Source organism: Nilaparvata lugens, chromosome X (genome assembly GCF_014356525.2).
Source record: "Nilaparvata lugens isolate BPH chromosome X, ASM1435652v1, whole genome shotgun sequence".
NCBI classification, from domain to species: Eukaryota; Metazoa; Arthropoda; class Insecta; order Hemiptera; family Delphacidae; genus Nilaparvata; species Nilaparvata lugens.
Genome location: NC_052518.1, coordinates 103,962,171 through 103,984,790, shown reverse-complemented (window position 1 = coordinate 103,984,790; position 22,620 = coordinate 103,962,171). Strand labels below are relative to the sequence as shown.

At 34.4% G+C, this 22,620-nt stretch overlaps 1 protein-coding gene across 2 annotated transcripts in view; it reads right to left on the bottom strand.

The window, feature by feature from the left end:
* Nucleotides 1-3,239: 3,239 nt before the first annotated feature.
* LOC111044937 (regulator of nonsense transcripts 2) overlaps nt 3,240-22,620 on the bottom strand; it is an 80,340-nt gene continuing 60,959 nt past the window's right edge. For both annotated transcript variants that reach the window (XM_039442917.1, XM_039442918.1), the window contains 8 exons: nt 22,244-22,447; nt 18,820-18,889; nt 16,872-16,979; nt 13,072-13,145; nt 11,696-11,846; nt 8,008-8,147; nt 5,446-5,538; nt 3,240-4,788 (listed from right to left, as the gene is read on the bottom strand). In XM_039442917.1, coding sequence (XP_039298851.1) covers nt 4,675-4,788; nt 5,446-5,538; nt 8,008-8,147; nt 11,696-11,846; nt 13,072-13,145; nt 16,872-16,979; nt 18,820-18,889; nt 22,244-22,447 — 954 coding nt within the window. In that variant the 3' untranslated portion in view covers nt 3,240-4,674. The remainder of the gene's footprint in view (nt 4,789-5,445; nt 5,539-8,007; nt 8,148-11,695; nt 11,847-13,071; nt 13,146-16,871; nt 16,980-18,819; nt 18,890-22,243; nt 22,448-22,620) is intronic.

Here is a 22,620-nt window from a genome sequence, read left to right as displayed (position 1 = left end):
AGGATCCTCAACAAGCTGCCCATTTCCGCCAGAGGTTTGCCTGAGGTGGTCTTGAGGAGGAGATTGAGGAGGTTCCTGCATGAAAATCCCTTTTACTCCTTAAGGGAATTTTTTGAATGTGACACGGCAACTGTAAGTAGCTACTTCTTGTAATAGCGCATTTGCCTGCTGCTTGGTTGTATTTTTCTGTGTTTCTTTTTACTTTCTGTAACATTTTGACTGTCCATCTAAGGACTTGTTTTATTATTATCTTGACGTGTTCCCTTATGGACATGTCCGTGCTATGAACAAAAACCATTATTATTATTATTATTAGTCAATACAACCTGATGCCCACATCAAATAAATATTTCATCTACAATAAACTGAAATATTATAAATAAAATCCCTAAATATTACACTATATAACTGTGCCAAAATATAACTAAGAAAGTAAAAAATGATAGCAACAACTGGATTTAGAGCAATTACTTTTTCTACTTATAGAAGTTATCACTTGAGAGTACTCTTCTGTTTTGTAGTTCGGTTGCTGATACTTTGTAATCCTTTTACTGATTCCTCATCTATATTGTACTATTTTTTAAATAAATATCTCCTGATCCTATGTTTTTTCCATTTAAACCATCATTACATCCTGGCATACCTACCTACATTTCCTTTCCTTATTCCTTCTATAATATCTCGAAGATTGGAGGATTTCCTAGTACATGGTTAACCTTATAGTTGGAAATCTAAAAATCCTCCCCTATTTTAGCGCCCCACGAAGCCTGTTATTTGTATTTGCTTTTTTCACTTTGTTTATATTTTGTGTTTTTGAATAAATTTGGATTGAATTAAGTTAGGTATTTTGTCTCTAAGTATTTATGATAATATCATAGAGAAGAAATAGCATAAGAAGATATCCCATGTGTAACCTTATCTAAATTTGGGAGAGGAATAGCACAAGGTTACCTTATTTTTTCTCTCCCTATCATTTTAATGATGTACTTATTGTATGAATTAATAAAGAATAGGTTTATGTTTCAAACTTTTTGTTTCACTGTTAACTCAAGCTTATTATGTGAAGCTGTATGGTAGTCTCATACTGTGCCGTTCTTACAATATCACCCAGCCAAAACAGTAATAATAGACAATAGTCGACAGTGATCGTTTTGAGTGTTAACACAAAATCGGCTTGAAATTTGGAACATAAACGACCCATACCTTGGAATATCTTCTTATGCTATCTTTTATCTATGATAGGTCTAATATTCATTGAAGTTGAAAATTCTCAGCAAACTAAAGTTGTCTTTGATTGGGTTTGAACCTGCAACCTTCATTCACAAGTCCGGCACATTTGCTCAATGAGAATTATTGAAAAATTTTGGTACTTCTCTGAAAGAATAAAACGTTGATGTTGTTAATACCACTATATTGGTTCAAAATCAATATAAATTATAGAACCAGGTTTCATGGCAATATCTACCACATCTTCAGCTGAACTGATGTTGATTGTTATTTTTCAGTTCAGGTGATGATGTGGTAGATATTGCAATGAACCCTGGTTCTGTAATTTAAATTGATTTTGAACAAATATAGTGGTATTGACAAACATCAACATCTTATTCTTTCAATTATGGAGAAATACAACAAAATCTCCTTCCATAAATCAAATTATTGTGTAACACTAAGGGCCGGGATTTGGCTAAGTTCTAGACTTTAAACAGCTGCAGTCAGAAAATTAGCTTTCCAAAACGGGGCGTAGTCGCAGTTTTTATTTTCTCATTTCTATAATTGGAAACGTTTTTCCTTGACGAAATTAACATTTCAAAATAATTCAAAATAGCTGAAACTTTATACTATTCTCTCTTTATTTTATTTTGTGTTTAATTTTCTAGTTATTTGAAATTTAATTCAATCGTGACTATGACAATGACTGCGACTACGCCCCGTTTCGGAAAGCTAATTTTCTGACTCCAGCTGTTGAAAGTCTAGGACTTAGCCAAATCCCGAGCTCGGAAACCGGCCCTAAATAATTGAATAAATAAATACATGATTGCACACGGATGAAGGTTTGTTTGACTGGGCTTTTATAGTTGCGTAAACGTTTCAGAATCTTTATGCGACATTTCAAATCAACCAGTTCGGTAGTTCAGAAGTTATGATGCCTCAAGCATGATGTATTTCCTATCCCGTACACGTTGATTTGAAATGTTTATTTTATTAATAGTATAGAAGATTTTGATGACACCAGGCTGGGGTCCAGTGGGACTCCAGAGAGCCACTAATGGTGTCCAGTGGGACTCCAGAGAGCCACTAATGGTGTCCAGTGGGACTCCAGAGAGCCACTAATGGTGTCCAGTGGGACTCCAGAGAGCCACTAATGGTGTCCAGTGGGACTCCAGAGAGCCACTAATGGTGTCCGTGTGTGAAGCAAGCTGGGACAACAATGAGACACCAGGGCTGTTCTTAATTTTGAGCTATCCTTTCTTCCTCATCTTCAACTATTTATTCTCTTATTCTACTTCTCCATCTTCATAATGCATCCTATTTCAAATGGTCAGTAATATCGTAATTTTCAAAAATGAAAAAATTTAAAATTTTGCGTAGCATAGTTAGGAATGCTAACTATGCTACGCAAAATTTTAATTTTTTTTTAAAAGGAGAATTCTCCTGTCCAGCAGATGCTTCTATGGTCTCTCCAAGTATATAAAAAACAAAGTGCTGAGCAGAGCCACAAAGTTTAAAATTTATCGCTCGCTAATCCTGCCAGCACTCATGTATGGCAGTGAAACATGGACACTGTCCAAAAAAGACGAGAGCCAACTCAAAGTTTTTGAGAGGAGGGTACTGCGAAGCATCTGTGGTGGAATGAAAGTGAATGAGACCTGGCAGAGGAGGAAGAATGAGGAGCTCTACCAAGTATATTGTGAACCTGATGTGGTCAAAATGATCAAAATTGGTAGACTGCGATGGGCTGGCCACCTTATTCGGGCAGATGAGACATACCCACCAAGGAGACTCATGCTGTCTGTACAGGATGGAAGGGAGGCGAAGACCAGGAAGGCCGAGACTGCGCTGGATGGACGGTGTTGACAAGGACGCACAAGTGATTGGAGCCAGAGGTTGGAAAGCGAGGGCGGAAGACAGAGACGAATGGAGGCGAATACTGGAGGAGGCCAAGACCTGTAGCGGGTTGTAGCGCCACTGATGATGATGATGATAGTTAGGAATGCTTCTTTACATGATCAACTCCAATGTCACATAGAAAACTGTTTATTATTAAACTTTGTACATTTTTCAATTTTGAAGCATCATGTAACCAGTTAATTTTACATCCACTCCATTTCACATGCATTAAGTACAAAGCATTATAACCACATCTATAATCTAAATTAACATCTAAAAATGAGAAAGCAAAATGAAGTAATTATATTTTAAAATCGGAAAAATACATTTTCTTTCATGTATGTATATCTAGTGTATGAAAACATGTCACATGAACAATTATTCTTATATGTAACATCACTACATAAAACTAGATAAATGAAAAAAATAAAATGAGTTGGATAAAACAATATAACGTTAAAACAAGAAAATACAAATTAAAATAAATACCGTAACAGAATAATTGAAATAAATTTCATGTGATGTAGGACAGAAAAACGTTTAGAAATTAAAAAAATCGGAAATTGCAAGTCTGTTTTAAATTAAAATGAAATTAACTGGAATAAAACAATTTAAATAAAATAAGGAAACAGCATTGGCAAGAAAAATTCGAACTAAAAAAATTCTCATTCATTAATAGAAAAATATGATTAAATTAAAAAATTGAAATTAAATAAGAAAACAACGATAAAAGTAATAATAGATTAAAATAAAATTTCACCCTTGTGATGTTGGAAAGGAATATCTTTTGATTGAAAACATGTTTAAAAATTACCAGACTGTTTTAAATAAAAATAAATTAACTTACAACTCGAATAAAATAAGATAGCAACAATGATAAACATGTTTAAAAAATTACCAGACAGTTTTATATAAAAATAAATTCACTAACAACAATTCAAATAGAATAAGATAGTAACAATGATAATAAATAGTTGAATTAAAATATATTTTTATCATTTGATGATTGAGAGAAATATTTTTATATCAATAATTATGTTACAAAATAGCAAGACTGTTTCAGGAAGAATTCAATATCAAGTAAAGATTATTATAGAAATTGTATGACAAGCTAACACATTTTAAAAGTTATTATATTGTAGCGATTGATAAAGTATTTTCCAATTTGTCGAGAACTGGAAGATTGCGAAATATTGATCTCATCACCAGAAATGATTCCAAATCCACAAAGAGACTTGGGTCCCTACAACATACAACATTAATTTAATTGCAATCAACTATTGGAAATTGTCTTACTTTGTTACTAAACGTACTACTGATAAAATCAAGTAGGATCGAATTAAGACGTATGCATTCATAGTCAATTCGAGTACTGTATAAACAGAAAATATACAGCATAAACTTATTATTACATGCAATTTTGTAGTTTTTACAAGCTATTTGCATTATCAGCATGAAAATAATCAATGTCGTATAAATCTGTTCAAGTCAACTAAGATCAAATTGGTCACACAAAAATAAGTGTAATTCAAAGGAAGTTGATTTACAAATTAAATTAGAATTGAATTAGCGTTGAAACTTCTTTTTTCCAAAGATCAAGTCAGCATCCGGAGCTCCTTTAGGATGCTGATATTTATGTTTACGTTCCCGATTCAAATTTACAGTGGAAGGCTTCTGGATCTGAAAACAGGGAAACAAGTGACTTTTATATTGTAAATGCAATTGAAAACAAATGATAATTACTTGCTTATTCCAAACAAAATTATTAAATTGAGCACGTGCTTCAAATATGTAGAATTAATAAAAACTACATTCATAAATGTGTGAAAACACATTTCACTATATGCTTCATAAAGAAATAACAAAACGATGATTATTCTACAGTGAGCCCCATGTTATAATGGCGATGAAGAAAAATACGACTGCAGCGATGCCGATTCTCTGCCTTGCCACTGCCTTTGCCTTCTATAGAGAATAGCTGATACCGGTACATCCGATGTAATATTAACTGTTAATTATTGTTAAAAAGAATAAATTATATTTAGTTCACCATGAAAATATATTTTTGAATGATTAATTAATACATTTTTATAGTTTATATTGAATATTAAGTTAATTAACTATATTTCTACATCGTTTAAAAACGATCTGGCACCGTTGCGGAGTTAGAAAAGGATGGCGCTATGTGCATTGTCGAATGATAGACAAGGATAGCAACTCCAATCTTAGTCAAATACTGCCTTTATAACTTGGAACTCTCCATTTATATAGTTACATAAGTTCAAAGAAGTTGTAAAACAATTCAGGTTTACTTTGAATACTAATGAAGGTTTTTACCTGGCACATCTGATCCTGATAATCTTCCTCCTCTAGCCTATCGTTTATGTCCAACGTCAATCGTTTGACTTTCTCCATTTCTACTTTCTTAGCCTGGAATAGAAGAGGAAAATGCATTAATTTCACTATCAATTTTAAAATAGAATCAAATTTCAGGAAGCCCTTTTGAAATAAATTAAATGAATTGAAATTATGATATAATAAATTATAATGATACATACATTAATGAATTAAATATAATGATAATCAGGGACAGAGAATGGATTGAAAGAATAAGAAGTTCATAATACCACTATAATATAAGAATAAGACGTTGTCAACACCACTATATTTGTTCAAAATCAATAATAGATTTAAATTATAGAACCAGGTTTCATGGCAACTCAGCTAAAGATGTGGCGGGTGTTGCCATGAAACCTGGTTCTGTAATTTATTTTATTTATTTATAATTTTTACAAAGTAGCACTGATTGGGAGAGAAAAACTAAGAATACTCCTTGTATCATTTTTCTCCCAAATCTAGATAACAAAATTTGATAACAAATCAATTAAAATTGATTTTGAATTGGTATTGACAACATCAACGTCTTAGGGCCATTGAACGTACGTCTGTTGAATATAGACATAGAATATATAGTTTTACGGATTCATTTCTGTTCCACAAAGATCGGTTAGTTTTTAATCCAGATTAAGTTTTCCGGTTAACTAACCAAGATTGTAACGGTTTTACAATCCGGCAACACTGTAATTTAACCGACAGATGTTATTATTCTGAACAAATGACACAAGATTGAGGTTATGTTATTGAAGCGGTGACCATTCATTAGGCATGCATCTGCAGACGAACCAGATCGAAAACTAACATAAAAAATCAGAATCTAATTTTGAATGCTAATATCAGCTAAATACACTTCTCTATTTTATTAAAGGATGAAATTCATTCATATATTTAGCTCATACTTTGAATTCTGTAGTTTTTCTACCAAAAACTAATTGGAAAACAGCTATCAGTAGGTACCTAATCGGCGTTAGTTCGATTTAATTCCCCGTGAATGGCCTGGTAAAAATCTTTATAACGGCGTTATTTTTCGATTTTTACCTTTGTGCAACCAAATTTTCTTCATTTCAGCTAATCGCCGTTAAAATGATGCTAACTAATCAGAATTAGAATTTTTTACGCCGGTTAGTTTAATCGGCGTTATCGCTTGAAATTTATGTTTTGTGTAAAATCCAAAATGCATCGGTTAGCGCTAATCTCGATTAAAGTATAGCATTTAATCGTGATTAAACGTTAACCGATGTACGTGCAACTGGGAGATATTCTTTCAATTATGGAGAAATACCACAAAATCTCCTCTCATACATCAAATAATTAGCAGAGAAAGATTTGGGTAAGCCTCTGTTTTTTCTTTACATTGGGTCGGTAGAATAAAGCTAGCAAATGCTAATACTACTCGGCAGGGAGCGTCAACAATGATAGAGACTGAGCGTCCATCCTTATTAGCCGTGGAAGACTTTGTTTACGAAACTGTGTCGCTCACGGCTAATAGGGCCCTTAGGCTAGCTTCACACGCATTCGGTTTTATTCGGTTCGGTTCGTTACCGAAAACGAATGTTTCTTACATGAACCGAATGAAATTTCATAGATGTCAGGTTTTAATTCGTACGGTTCTAATTAGGTATTTTCTTCTCAAACACAGCTGTGTTAGGATTTTCACAGTTCATGCTGGTATATTTAAATATATCAGCTGGTGTTAAATTGTAAGATGTTATTTCTTGAACAACAAAATTTTAAAGTTAATTAAAAATTGTGAATTACTTGAATAGTTTCTTTTTGATTATGTTAATTTTGGATGTTTAGAGAGATTATTTTTTTAAATTGAAAATTTGTTCCTTGTTTTGACACATAGTATATAAACTTCATCTCTTCTCTCCATTGATGAAATCATGTAATATTCGTGGAAAAAAATTAAAATTCTCCCTGAGTTTTAATTTATATCTTTCAAATTTTTTTAGCAAACTATTCATTGAGAAAAAAATTTTCCTGTGAACTAACAGAAATTAATTGACCATATGATTTTGACTTGGAAAATTTTGAAACAGATAATCTCGATATCAGGTTAAAATAAAAACAAAAAAGCAAGCGTGTGTAAAATAATTTGTTTTTTCCTGTTTCCCTAGCAACGAATTCGAATATGATGAAACCTATTCGTGTCGAGGGGGCGTTCGGTGCTATGCGGTTGCTATTCGGTACCGAATTCAAACCTAATCATCGTTTCACACTTATCGGAATTTGCCGAAAACGAAACGAACCGAACCGAAAGTGTGTGAAAGTAGCCTCTCGCTAGCAACGAATTGAAACTAGATGGAATTTATTAGAGTCAAGTGGGCGTTCGGTTCTAAGCGGTTTCTATTCGGTACCGAATTCAAACCGAATTACCGTTTCACACTTATCGGAATTTGCCGAAAACGAAACGAACCGAATGAGTGTGAAACTAGCCTTACAGTGAATATTGGAAATTGTACAACTACAAAGAAATTCTTTATTTGAGGAACGAAATACCTTTTCTTGAGATCTCAAATTGACTGCCATTTCCGAATCAACTGGCACAGCTAATGTCTTGTACTGCTGCTTATTACCTTTCTTCAGCATCAGAACAAAATTGATAGACGAATGATTCACTTCCGGCTCTTGTAATTGCTCTGAAAAAAATTAAATAATGAAATGATCAAGTTTTGTTAGATCTCACAACTAATCAATGATAATAAAGGGTGACACATGTCACCTGGTCATATGGTACATATATATGAATCATATATTTATCTCATATTGATCAGGATTTTAGTTTTAAAATTAAAAGTTCAATGAACAGTATTTTGCCTTTGAACAGTCTTTTGTCATCGACAGAAAGATTGTTTATTTTATTTGTTGTCAATACTAACGTTAGCTTCTCTCTGTTTTTAATAAGAAACGTGCGCTTGTGCGATAGATACAAATATGTACTTGAGATGGCTTTCATGTTTGGCATTGACTGAGATTATATTAATACCCAAAATTTAGCTTTTGGGGCAGAGCTCGTTCATTAGGACTGTGAGTAAAGTCCGGCTGATCCAGTGACAAAGGATAGACTTTGTTTCGTTTCATAATACAGTTATTCTGTCACAGATCGGGCAGTTTAAAAATAATTGTATTATTAAGGGAGACAGGTTCTGAACCTATTCATTGGTTCAGTTAATTTTGTTTTTAAATACTAACTGTAAAGTCGCTTTTCAACCAGTGAATGCCAAAGGGGGAAGCCATCTTCAAAAGGTAAGTGATTACTGGATAAGATCTTGTTCTTAATTTCACAACCACAATGATTGAATCATCATTAGCAGCAAACGAGTAGTTTCCCCATTAATTTCATTCTTATATTGTGTTTGCATATCTATTTATATTTTACCTTTTTGGAATAGTAATAGTGTGAGTGAGTATTGTTTAGTAACCGTATAATCTCACGATTAGGTTGCGTTTCCTGGTCCCATGATCTGTCCACCTGCGATTTTCTGTTTGGGGAGCTATCTCAAATCAAACGTTTTCACAACTTGACCAATAAGTGTGGTTGAATAATAACATACAATTCAAAATGGAATTAACAATATCCCAGCAGCAATCGTTCAGGAATCTCAACACAGATTTCAAGAGTGTATTCGTGCATCTTGAAAACGTAATTGTCAAAAAGTGATAGATGTTATTAATAATTCTCAAATGGCAAATCTTGAACTTTACATTAGTTTGAATAAAATCATTTTTGCCCTTCCCACTAATGTTTTATGGCGTTTTTAAAAGTTCCCGTCACTCTGTATAATAAAGAGAGGTATTGTCTTATACATATACGGGATAGAAAATACATGAATGACGCATCATCACGTCTAAACTACTGAAATGAGCCACTTCAAATTTTGCAAACATATTCCTTATTTACCAAGGATAGTTATATTGTCACCTGGTCATATGAGACATATATATGAATCATATATTTATCTCATATTGATCAGGATTTTAGAGTTTTAATTTAGAAAAGTTTAATGAAACAGTGTTTTTGTCTTTGAACAATTTTTGTCATCGACAGAAAGATTGTTTATTTCATTTGTTATCAAAATTATTGTAGCTTCTCTTTTGTTTTTGATAACAAACGTGCTCGCTTGTGCGACTGATAAAAATATGTATTTGAAATGGCTTCATGTTTGGCATTGACTGAGTTATATATTAATACCCAAAATTTTACTTTTGTGGTGTGTGTGAGCTCGTTCGATAGGACTGTGAGTAAAGTCCGGCTGTTCTGGTGGAGGGGATAGATTTTGTTCTTGTTTTATAATACAGTTTTCCTGTCCCAGTTCGGGCAGTTTAAAGAGAATTGTATTATTAAATAGGAAGGGATCTGAACCCACTTCATTAGATCAGTTTTTTTGATTTTTAATTAATAATTAACGTCGCGTTTCAACCAGTGGATGCCAAATTGGGAAGCCATTTTCATAAAGGTAGGTGACTACTGAGTCATTGTTTTAATTTTTTCATAACCACAACAAATGAATCTTCACTAGCAGCAAAGCGAGTAGCCCTTGAAATATTCATCTGTTTATTATTATTTCGTTATTTCTAATTATAATTCTAATTTTGTACAGATAATTTATTGTTTTGTTTTAAATATCAAAAACCTGTACGATCTTTTCTTGTTTTTCATTTTCCCACCCTTACATATTCAGTGAAGGCACATTTTGCTTACATATTTGGTGGAGGCTTCTCCCGCCGTCCATATCGTGCTTACAATATGCCTATTCTAATTTTTGTTAATCAATCAATTATAATTATAATAATTGAAACAAACTTGATCAATTTTTATTACAAAGTTTACCTAATTATAAAAGACCAATTGAATGCTTTTTCTATTATAAATTACTTCAGTTATTAATATTTTAAATTTTCAAGAACACACGTTATTATCTATCTACACGTTGGATATTAAATCGCTTTTCCAATTACGTCAATAATTGATTCCACGACTATAACTTCCAACTCTTAAAATAATATTCAAAATTAAATTCAAGAAAATATATGGACCATGTCATGCATGACAACTAGTTCCACAAATCATGTGTCTATTTCCTCGCACCTAAACTCTCTTTCAATTGACAGATAATAATTGAAATTAACAAGAAATATGTTAAATTTAGACATGAGGCGAAGAATATGACGGTGTCCGCAAATAATAACGGACTGGGAGCATGGTATAGATGCATAAATGCATTTCAATTAATACAAAGTGCGCCAGAGAAACTTACTTATTTGAAAAGTCAATAAAAACAAAAGTACTTCAGATATTGTTTCAATCTTTTTTATATGAGAATACAATAACTCAATTTTTTCCATGCAGTCTTGAAAATGACATCAGACCAATGGGGACCCCCATTGCGCATACACTGATGAAGTCGATTTTTGAAATTTCTTTGCAGTATATCAATCGGTATGTTGGCAATGGCGTCGCGAATGTTGTTCTTGAGGTAGGGTATGGTCCTTGGTCGATCGACATAAACCAGAGATTTCAAATAACCCCATAAAAAAATCGCATTGACGAATCGCATTTGGAAATGAGCCTTGTCACTAAACCAAAATGACCGCGTCTTCAGGCAGATTGTCAGTCAGCATATCACATGCATTTTGTCGGACAAAAAACTCGCGTTCAGTCAATTCTTGAACAACATCCAATTTATAGGGATAGAGTTGAAGGTCTTCATGGAAAATTCGTCGAACAGTGGAGTCAGAAATTGCCATAGCAGCTGCGTGTTTGCGAGCCGAACGCCTGGGAGAACGCACAACTGATTGCCTCACTCTTTCGATATTTTCTGGAGTTCTGATGGTTCGTTGAAGTCCATTTCTGGGTATAGTCACACTTCCACACTCCTGAAATGAGTTAACCCACGACAGAATCGAATTATGGCCGGGAACGAGTCTGTGGGGAGGAATTTCAAACCGAGCGCGGAAGGTGATCGACCATTAGAAAAGAAGCTCTCAACTGCGAAGGCCCGCTGCTCTCTAAACCAGAGCATGATTTACTTGAGGGAGGATAAACTTCGAGAACTTCCCCCTCCAGATGCGCCCCCTCCTACCCCTCTACACGATCAATTCAACGTACGGGATTTTTTTTTCAAATAAGTAAGTTTCTCTGGCGCACCTTCTACATAGAATGGAGAGAGAAGAAAAAAAAACTTACCATATGTTTTCTTGGCATTACTTTTAACATGGAAGGGAACAGCAATATCTACTTGTGGCGGCTTGACTTGCTCTCTCATTCGTTCGGTGATATTGTCGGAAACCATTCTCTCAAAAGCATTCACAAAATCACCATCTACCTCGTCTTTTTCCTGTCAGGTCAACAATAAAATCACATTATCACAAACAAGTCTCAATAAATAAATTTTATCAATTCACGAATTTGGTTCAAGTTTTTATTGGGCCAGTTGAACATAGAAGTTACATAAAGCCATGTCACAATTCACATTGAAGAAACATATACAATAAAATACACAGGTACAACAAATACAATAGACAATAATAAATGAAACATTCAAGTTACATGGAATCAAAGCAAATTTACAATTAGATCAGATAATTTAGTAGTCTCCTGTACTTTGGTATTATTTTAAATAGACAAAAAATCACATTAAATTAAATTGACTATAGTGTTGTGATCAGCTGTGATGAATTCCTCCACTGAATAAAATGGATTCACAATCAACCAGGATCCAAGTACTTGGAGAAAACGTTTATTTGGCAAAGATCTACTTGAGTTGGTATCAAGTTATGGAATTTAAGTTATGCAAGTTAAGAAATCAATCTGAATTTGTAGCCAGGGTAGCTCGATCAATCAATCACAGGGTAGCTCGATCAATCAATCACAGGGTAGCTCGATCAATCAATCACAGGGTAGCTCGACTTAGACTTTTCAAGTCTGCATCTTGGAATGTATATACTCTCACGGTTTCTTGTGAAGTGACTGTGAATGTCAATATTTTTTGTTGGCAAATCTTGTATCTGATGTATATCTTTCAAACATTGGTAGATGAATTCATTAAATATGGATAGAATGCAATTTTTAGAAAGAAGTGGCTTACAGCATAGCCACCTCTAATACAAGGCCCCGGCCTACGATATTGCAACGTCGCAGTGTAGGCCTAGAATCTAATACATGATCTTCTTCACCAATCATGTATTAGATTCTAGGCCTACGCTGCGACGGGGCCTTGTATTAGAGGTGGCTATGCTTACAGTGATCGAGATAGCCCGCCCCAGAATATTAATATATATCTGTACATAACCTGATATTGTAATTAGTGGGTCTGTATAAAAAACTGGTAATTTTATATTTTAGAAGTTTATGTCTATAAACTTCTAAGATATAAAATTTGTATAGTTATTATGGTAGATAAAATCATTACATAATATTAAATTAGCTTTTGATATTCGCTCTTCACACACAGACTGCTTTTTGCAGATGCATTTATTTCCAAATTGTAATTTTAAGACCACCAACTTAAATTATTAAAAGAAAAATTAAGAAATATTAATTTAAATTTGCAATTAACTCACCCCTTGTGACTTCTCAATGTCTGAAGTCTCATTACCATCAGAAATGAAACCAATTCCATTATCATCCAAGTAATCTACAGAAAATGAAACCAGTTTATCAATTAAAAAAGTTTTAAGAATCTTTATAACTGAATCTGAACGGTACACAGTTGATTATACCATAGAGAATATACAGCATAATATAGCTAATGCTATCTTTTATTTATGATAATCTACAATATACAAGGTTATAGAATAGTATCGATCAATAATAGACAGTATCAAATAGGATTTATAATATAATCTTAGAGAAAAGATAGCCCATGGTATAAGGCATCTATATTCCAAATTTCACTGTTACTCAAGACGATAGTCCCAGTACTTGTTTTTGGTGAAGTTATGTGACGACGGGGAATCAAGACCAAAACCTCCCAGGATTAATTATAGGCACACTCAATGTAAGAACACTCAAGACAGAAGATCGACTCATCGAACTAGAGGAAGCATTGAAGGAATCTAGCTTTGATATCCTTGGTATAGCAGAAGTAAGGAGACACTCCGAAAAAATAATTGAAAGGAGCAGTGGATTCATTTTCTACCATTTTGGTGAAACACCAGGTCATAAAGGTGTTGGATTCCTTGTTAGAAAGGAGTTGAAGACGAAAATCGTAGAGTTCAAAGGTATATCCGAAAGAATAGCATTGCTGAAGTTGAAAACTCAGGGAAAACTGTTACCTATTTACCAAGTTTATGCTCCTACTTCAATGGCTGAGGAAGCTGAGCACGAATCATTTTACAATTCACTCACCGCAGCTCTAAGCAGGGAAAGAAACAGTTGGAAACATATAACTTTGATTATTGGTGACTTCAACAGTCAGGTGGGAAAGCAGGAAGAGGGTGAGAGGCTTACAGTAGGGAAATATGGCTATGGGACAAGGAACGAAGCTGGACAAAGACTGGTGGATTTCTGTCAAGAGCAAGGATTAAGAATAGTTAATACATTCTTCAAGAAACGAGCTGGTAAGAAGTGGACTTGGATTTCACCAAATCAATTGTTTAAAAATGAAATAGATTATGTGCTGACTAGGCACAATGGAATTGTGAAGTAGTTTGAGGTTTCAGGGAGTCTGAAATTTTATACAGATCACAGACTCATATCCATTGAACTGACAAAAGATTGCTTCAAAAGGAGGCCAAAAAGAGAATGGAATGAAGAAGTAGTAGGGAATATTTTCAAAGCAAATGAACAAGGACAATTTGAATTAGAATTGCAGAATTGGCGTGAACAAAGAGGTGTATGTCTGCAAGAGAGCTACAATAGATTGGAAAGCATCATAAAAAATGCTTTTGAATCTATAATAAGTACAAAGATGAGGAAAATAACCAATGAAACTAAATAATTGATTGTTAAAAGAGAAGAAATGAAGAAGAAAAAGAACAAAAGTTTCCATGAACGAATTGAGTTTAATACGGTTTGCAAATTAGCAAGATACCATATTAGAAAGGATATTAGGACATTTGAAGACAGAATTATAAAAAATGTATTGGACACCAGTGGATCAACAAAGAAATTGAGAAAACAATTGTTTGACGGTAAAGAATGGAAAGTTGGAGTCAAAGATAGACGTGGCAGGATTGTAAGGAATAGGAAAGGTATTTCTGAAAATGCTACTGAATTTTTCAGAGAGCTATATCGGGGCACATCTGAGAGCGCTGTTGTATTGGAGCAGATTAATTTGCAGGAAGAAGTACCAACAATTGAAGAAAGTGACCTGAAGACAGTTGTAAGTACTTTGAAAAGCAATACCATGGCAGGAGGCGATAGGATAACAAACGAGATGCTGAAAGTACTGTACTCGATCTCTTCAGAAACAATAATCAGTCTGTTTGATAGAATCTTCAGTGAACATTCGGTACCTCAGCAGTGAAAAACATCAGACATAATTCTTCTGTTCAAGAAAGGAGATCAATACGACATCAACAACTATCGACCAATAAGCATTTCATCTTGTTTCTGGAAACTCTTCATGAAAATGCTATAATATCGCCTACAACCAATTATGAATGAGCGTCAACCAGTCGAGCAGGCGGGATTTCGAAGTGGATTCTCAACGATTGACCATCTTCAAGCAGTTAGTCAACTCATAGAAAAATGTGAGGAATTCAATATAGGTGTCTACTTGGCCTTTATTGATTATAAAAAGGCATTTGATAGTTTGAAACATGCATTCCTCTTCACGTCGCTTGAAATGATTGCAGCAACCTTCTTAAATATAATAAAGGACGTATATAACAATAGTACAGCACGAGTAATATCAGATTCACTAGGAGAGATCTTCAGCGTGCAGAAAGGTGTGAAACAGGGTGACCCACTCTCGCCGTCTCTCTTCAATGCCGCTCTACAAAACATTTTTAGTGGTCTCAAGTGGGATAGGTATGGTTTGAATATCCAAGGACAATATCTAAATCATTTACGTTTTGCGGATGACATTGTTCTCATCGCCAAATCTCCATTGGAACTAAAAATCATGATAACCAGCTTGGCTGCTGAAAGTGAGAAAGCGGGGCTCATTATAAATCCAGGGAAAACACATCTCATGACTAATAGGGAAACAGTAGACATAACACTTGATGGCTGTTCATTGAATTGGTCAAGAGAGATTATTTATCTAGGACAACTGATTGCTTTCACTGACAGAACCGACAAAGAAGTGAAACGTAGGTGTGCAATTGCATGGAGGAAATATTGGTCATTGAAAAGTATTCTCAAGAATAAGGAGATTAGTACTGTTAAGAAGACACGGATATTAAAGACTTGTGTTTTCCCGCGCTTATTTACGGCTCCCAAACCTGGGCGTTAAAGAAAGCAGTACTACAGAAAATAGCAAGAACTCAAACGGCGATGGAAAGAAGTATAATGAACGTAAGGAGGCTAGATAGAGTTAGGAATACATCCATCAAGGCGATAACAAAATTGGACGATGTACTGAAGACTATCAAGACTGTGAAGTGGAAGTGGGCAGGTCACGTCGCTAGATTGGAGGATGGCAGGTGGACGAAGAGTCTAACTTTGTGGAGGAGAAGGAAAATTGGACGACAGCGATTCAGATGGGAAGACGACATTGTGAAAGTGACTGGGGATAGGTGGGCAGTGTATGCAAAAGATAGAGATAGATGGAGGAACCTGGGAGAGGCCTATGTCCAATAGAGGACCTGGTTTCCACAAATAAAATGATAAGAACATTTTTGCATTTTCTTTTTTATTTAATCTTGTATACTAATAATGGAGTTTGGACTATTTGATTTGAAAAAAGCTAGCTAATTCAGTAATGTTATTTAATATTTTCAGTTTAGCAAAGATGTTCATTCTTTCTACATATTATTTTGTATTATTGTATAGTGTTGGGAACCAATAAAGGCTTTTATTATTATTATTATGTGACGCTGGTAGTCTCTCATACTGTGCCGTTCTTACACTCTCACCCTAAAAACACAGTAGTTGACAGTAATCAGCTTGAGTCAACAGTAACAATAGACAGTAGTCGACATTAATCGGCTTGAAAATTGGAATATGAACGACCTATATGGGATATCTTCTTGTACTATCTTTGCCCTATGATATAATCTAGAAAAAAGAAGTTTCATTTTAAAGTAGTCACTGTTAGAATATTTAATGTATTGATTTGTTGAGTTCGACTGAGCTTTGAATGCAGTTGATGAATACGGGGTTTTACTCACCATAAATACTCTAGTTACTCAATACTCTAATTAATTTCTAAATTAACAAAGATTCTATCAAAATGTTTTCCAAACATTTTTACCTGCTCCAATACGACGATTTCTTCGACCCCTGTTTTCACCTTCAACATCGTCATAATCATCGTAATAAAGATTTTCAAAATCATCCTCATCACCATACAGTTGTTCATCTAAAACAGAAGAAGAGAAACGAAAATGAAGATTATTTATCAAATAAGCACTCTACCACTAAAAAATAATCTATTGCCAATTCTCTGCCTGGTCGCGGCCTTCATAGATAACTGATACTGGTATATCCGATGTTGTACTAGTTCTTCATTCTGCTTTAAAATAATTTGCTAAGAAAAAATATTTTTCCTACAGTTACGTTGAAAAGTGGCCATTGCTGCACTGATTACAGAACGCAAAGAATCACTTTTCCGCCTAGTGCGGGAAAAAATTTTCTGCACTCCAGATTTGCAACATGGCAACGCAAAATACTTAGTAGGTTATATGGAGCAACAGTGCAGCAAAATCGAAATGAAGTTGGTAACAGTGACTGGGCTGCTATAGTGAGCAGAGGTGCAACCAAGCACAACGCGCACCTTATTAAGTAGATATTATAACCAAGGACAACGAGGACTTTAGTATTTTAGGATTAAGGTTTTTATCAATAATAAGATTACACAGAAAAACATTTGATGCATTTCAGGCAATTTTACCCATAATTACCCACTTTTCATATTCAATGGTAACTGTAGGAAAAACTTAATGTGAAATACGTGCGCAAAGTTCCTCTGCTGCACTCAAGAAACCATTCTGTTTCTTTCGGTGCAGCAAACTGTCACTTTGCGCACTAGTTGCACAAATAACTATTTCAATGATTGAATAATAAGTTTTAATAATAGATATGTTAATCAATTATATTTCTACATTGTTAAAAACGTATAAGCTTTCTTTGTGGAGCTAGAAAAGGATAGCTTTATCAACATTGTCGAAAGATAGACAAAGATAGCAATAACATTGTTATTCAGATACTGCCATTATAACGTGGACCTCACTAGACACTGCACAAGAATTAAAAATTAGAATAATAGCTGATTTGCACAATACACGAAAAATGCTGTTCAATAATAAGCCATTTGAATTTGAAAGTAAAATCGAAGTGCATTTCCAAAATTAAGTGCTGTAATAAAATGAAAGCGTAATTGCGAAAAAATACAGAGTGCAACAGAAATGTTCAACAAAATGAAGGAAGAGGCAAGAGAGGTGAGTCTTGAAGTTAACACCAATAAAACAAAGTATATGAGAATGTTTGCAAATCAAGAAAGAAGGCAAGTATGTAATTTGAAAATAGCCTATGATAGTGTTATAGAAGGCTTCAGAGAGTTCAAATACCTTGGGATAGCCCTGACAGCAGACAATAAGACCAGTCAAGAAATACACAATCGAATAATGATGGGCAACAGAGCATACTTTGCTAATCAGAAAATATTTAAAAGCAGACTTAGGAGAACAAAAGTGAAAATGTACATGACGTTTGTAAGACCAGTTGTAACCTATGGTGCCGAAACATGGACATCTTAAACAAAGATGAAAAAGCATCAAGGTCATTTGAGAGAAAAATGTACAGAGGAATCCGGGGACCAACATGTGACGGAGGAGTGTGGAGAGCCAGATTTAACCAGGCCATTGGAGCAGGAAATATGATGCGATTCATAAAAGCCAGAAGGATTTAATGGCTTGGACACTTAGCCAGAATGAGTGACGGGAGCGTACCATCAAGACTCCTGGAAGAAAGAATGCTTGGGACGAGAAAGAGAGGTCGACCACGGACAAGATGGCTGAACGACGCGATTGGTGACCTCCATGTGCTGGGCGTGACAATCTGGTGACGGAGTGTACAGGATAGAGATGAATGGAGGCGCTATGTTGAGGAGGCCAAAGTTCACCCAGGACTATAGAGCCGGATAAAGTAAGTAAAGTAATTGTGAAAAAATACAGTGCTCAAAAAAAAATCCATTAGCTCACCTAACTCATTAATTTCAGCTTCTTGTTCATCAGATCCTTCATAGATAACATCAAGTCCAGAGCCTCCATCCTGTAATTGAAATAAGAAAACATAGTGTAATTATGAAAATACAAAACAAAGAATAAATTTGAAGTGTATATAATATGACGTTATCAAGTTGTGCTGATTTTTTTTATATTCTAGTTATTCCAATTCACAAAAATTGCAATTATAAGCTATAAGATAACAAAATCACAAAACTCAACGAGAAGAAAAATAATACGCTAATTATCATGTAAGAATTATACAATAAACAATTTTATATCATTGAAAGAGCAAGATGTTGATGTTGTCAATACCACTATATTTGTTCAAAATTTAATTTACATTACAGAACAAGGTTTCATGGTAACACCTACCACATCTACAACTAGTTAAGCTGAAGATATGTTAGATGTTCCCATAAAACCTGGTTCTGTAATGTAAATTAATTTTTGAACAAATATAGTGGTATTGACAACATCAACGTCTTGCTCTTTCAATTATGGAGAAATACCACAACCATACAATCAAATTTTATATCAGTTACTTTATTAAATTGTCATAGTATTATAATTTCCATACAATTCTTTAAACTTATAATAAGGATTCAACACACTAAGTTTTAATTGTTTTCAAAGATGAATGTACTGGCAAATGCCTAATTATCTTAGGTACAGCATTGAATAGTTTGATAGAGGCATGATATAATTTTTTTGTGAAGTTTCAGTTACAGAGCCTTGGCACAACATCATTTCTCCTTCTGGTATTGTAATTGTGATTCACACCCTGTTGAATATATCTACTACAATTTTGCTTGACATATGCCAAACACCGATATACATAGATTGAGGGTAGTGTCATGATAAGTATTCATTTGAAACTCTCCCTACAATGACCTGTCAAGGCCACAAATTAATTGCCAGTTAGTAATACAGAGTGATTATAAAAAGACTTTACAACTTTGAAAGCACATAAATATTTATTGAAATTACTTACAGAATTGAGAACGGTGTCATTTTGTTACAAAACACTTCAAGTTTAAGGTGTGGGTGTTATTTTGGTTGGATGTGACAGCCTTTGGTAATGCGACATACATCCCACCGATAATCGATTTCTTGTCACACTCGTACCAGCATATCAGGCGTAACTTGTGCAACCGCAGCGATCCGAATGTGATCCGATTTCGGAGATCATTAAATTTGTCTGCTAAAGGCGGAACATAAACCTTATCCTTAATGAAATCCGACTGGAATAAAGTCCATCGGTGTTAAATCCGGTGAGCGAGGTGGCCATGCAATTGGCCCTGCATGCTAAATACAGCAAAGTTAAAAGCAATTTTCTAGAAAATCCCTAACTTCTCCGTGGAATTGAGGTGGTGCACTGTCATGCTGAACAAGATGAACAAGTGCCCTTTTACTTTCAGCATGACGGTGCATCAGCTTATTTCCACGGAGATGTTAGGGATTTTCTAGACAATTGCTTTCAACTTTGCTGTATTTAGCATGCAGGGTCAATTGCATGGCCACCTCGCTCACCGGATTTAACACCGATGGACTTTATTCCAGTCGGATTTCATTAAGGATAAGGTTTATGTTCCGCCTTTACCAGACAAACTTAATGATCTCCGAAATCGAATCACATTCGTATCGCTGCGGTTGCACAAGTTACGCCTGATATGCTGGTACGAGTGTGACAAGAAATCGATTATCGGCGGGATGTATGTCGCATTACCAACGGCTGTCACATCCAACCAAAATAACACTCACACATTAAACTTGAAGTGTTTTGTAACACAAAGACACCTTTCTCAATTCTGTAAGTAATTTCAATAAATATTAATGTGCTTTCAAAGTTTTAAATTCATTTTATAATCACTCTGTATTACTAACTGGCAATTAATTTGTGGCCTTCCTAGGTCATTGTAGGGAGAGCTTCAAATCAATTCTTATCATGACACTACCCTCAATCTATGTATATCGGTGTTTGGCATATGTCAAGCAAAATTATAGTAGATATATTCAACAGGGTATGAATCACAATAATTACAATACCAGAAGGAGAAATGATGTAATGGCAAGGCCACTCAAACTTTGAAATTTCACAAAAAAATAAACATTATATCAAGCCTCTAACAAGCTATTCAATGCTGTACCTAAGATAATTAGGCATTTGCCACTACATTCATCTTTGAAAATAATTAAAACTTAGTGTGTTGAATCCTAAGTTTAAAAAATTCTATGGAAATGTTAATACTATGACAATTTAATAAAATAACTGATATAAAATTTGATTGTATGGTTGTGGTGTTTCTCCATAATTGAAAGAACAATACGTTGATGTTGTCGATACCACTATATTTGTTACGCCTGATATGCTGGTACGAGTGTGGCAAGAAATCGATTATCGGTGGGATGTATGTTGCATCACCAACGGCTGTCACATCCAACCAAAATAACACCCACACCTTAAACTTGAAGTGTTTTGTAAAAAAATGTCACCTTTCTCAATTCTGTAAGTAATTTCAATAAATATTTATGTGCTTTCAAAGTTGTGAGGTCCTCTTATAATCAATTATTAATCAATTTATCAACTGTAAAAGTTTCTTGCAATCTAATCTTAAATGGAATACCCATATAGTAAATATTTATAATAGAGTACTAAGAGGGCTTTTTATGTTGAGAAGGTTGGCTGGAATTGTGACAATAGAGGTCTTGAAAACAGTTTACTTTGCGATTATACACAGTCACCTAGCCTATGCTATAATTTTGTGGAGAAATAGTCCTTTTCCTGCTACATAAGAGAGCCATTAGAATATTAAACAATGAAGAGCCACGTAGTCATTGTAGACCATTGTTTATTGAGAATAAAATTCTGACTCTTCCTTCTATGTATGTCCTGGAATGTCTGTGTTATATCAAAAAGAACCTGGATAAATTTAGCCTCAACTCTGATAGGCATACATACAATACAAAAGGGCAAGTAATATAGGTAATATATATATGGCAAGTAATATATATATGGCGCATAGGCGCTCTTCCAGCGCATCATTGAGAAGTTTCAGGGCCCAATCTCTCAGATTTTATAGTGCCCTTCCGTCATTGGTAAGAGACCTAGATGCCACCCAAAATAAATATAGAGTAAGGAAAGGCCTAATAAGAGGTGGACTTTACAAGGTACCTGAATTTTATAAAATTTCACAATCTATGTAAATCGGTTGTTACTATTGTGTATGATCCAGGCTGTGTAAACTTAGTTTGTAATCTTGTTTAAGAAGTAAATTTTCGATGTAGTTGTGTTTTAGCTGTATAGACTTTTGTATTGTTGATTGTATACTTGTGACAATGACCAATGTTTATTGTAAATCAGATGGTAATAAATATATTATTTATTATTTATTCTTACCTCGTTTTTCAACATCAATGGATTCTTCTCAATAAGTTTTTGTTGCAGTTGCAACACAGCTTCTTTGGATTCATCATATGATTTGATGAGTTTGAGGTGAGGACGTAGCGAGAGCAGGGTATCTCTGAACATAAAGCCGACGTCTACTGGAAACGGATTCTCAGTTGTCCATACTGGATCATTGTATTTGAACCAATAGTAATTCTGCAATGATCCATGACTTGAATTATTCATTTATTGAAACATTTGCAAATCATTCAGCAATAACTGAGAGAGAGCAACAGGCAATAACTGATGAAAACATTGCAAGACATTCATTAAGAATATTTGGATGGACCTGTCTCGAAAAGCATTGATTATATCAATAAATAAAACAC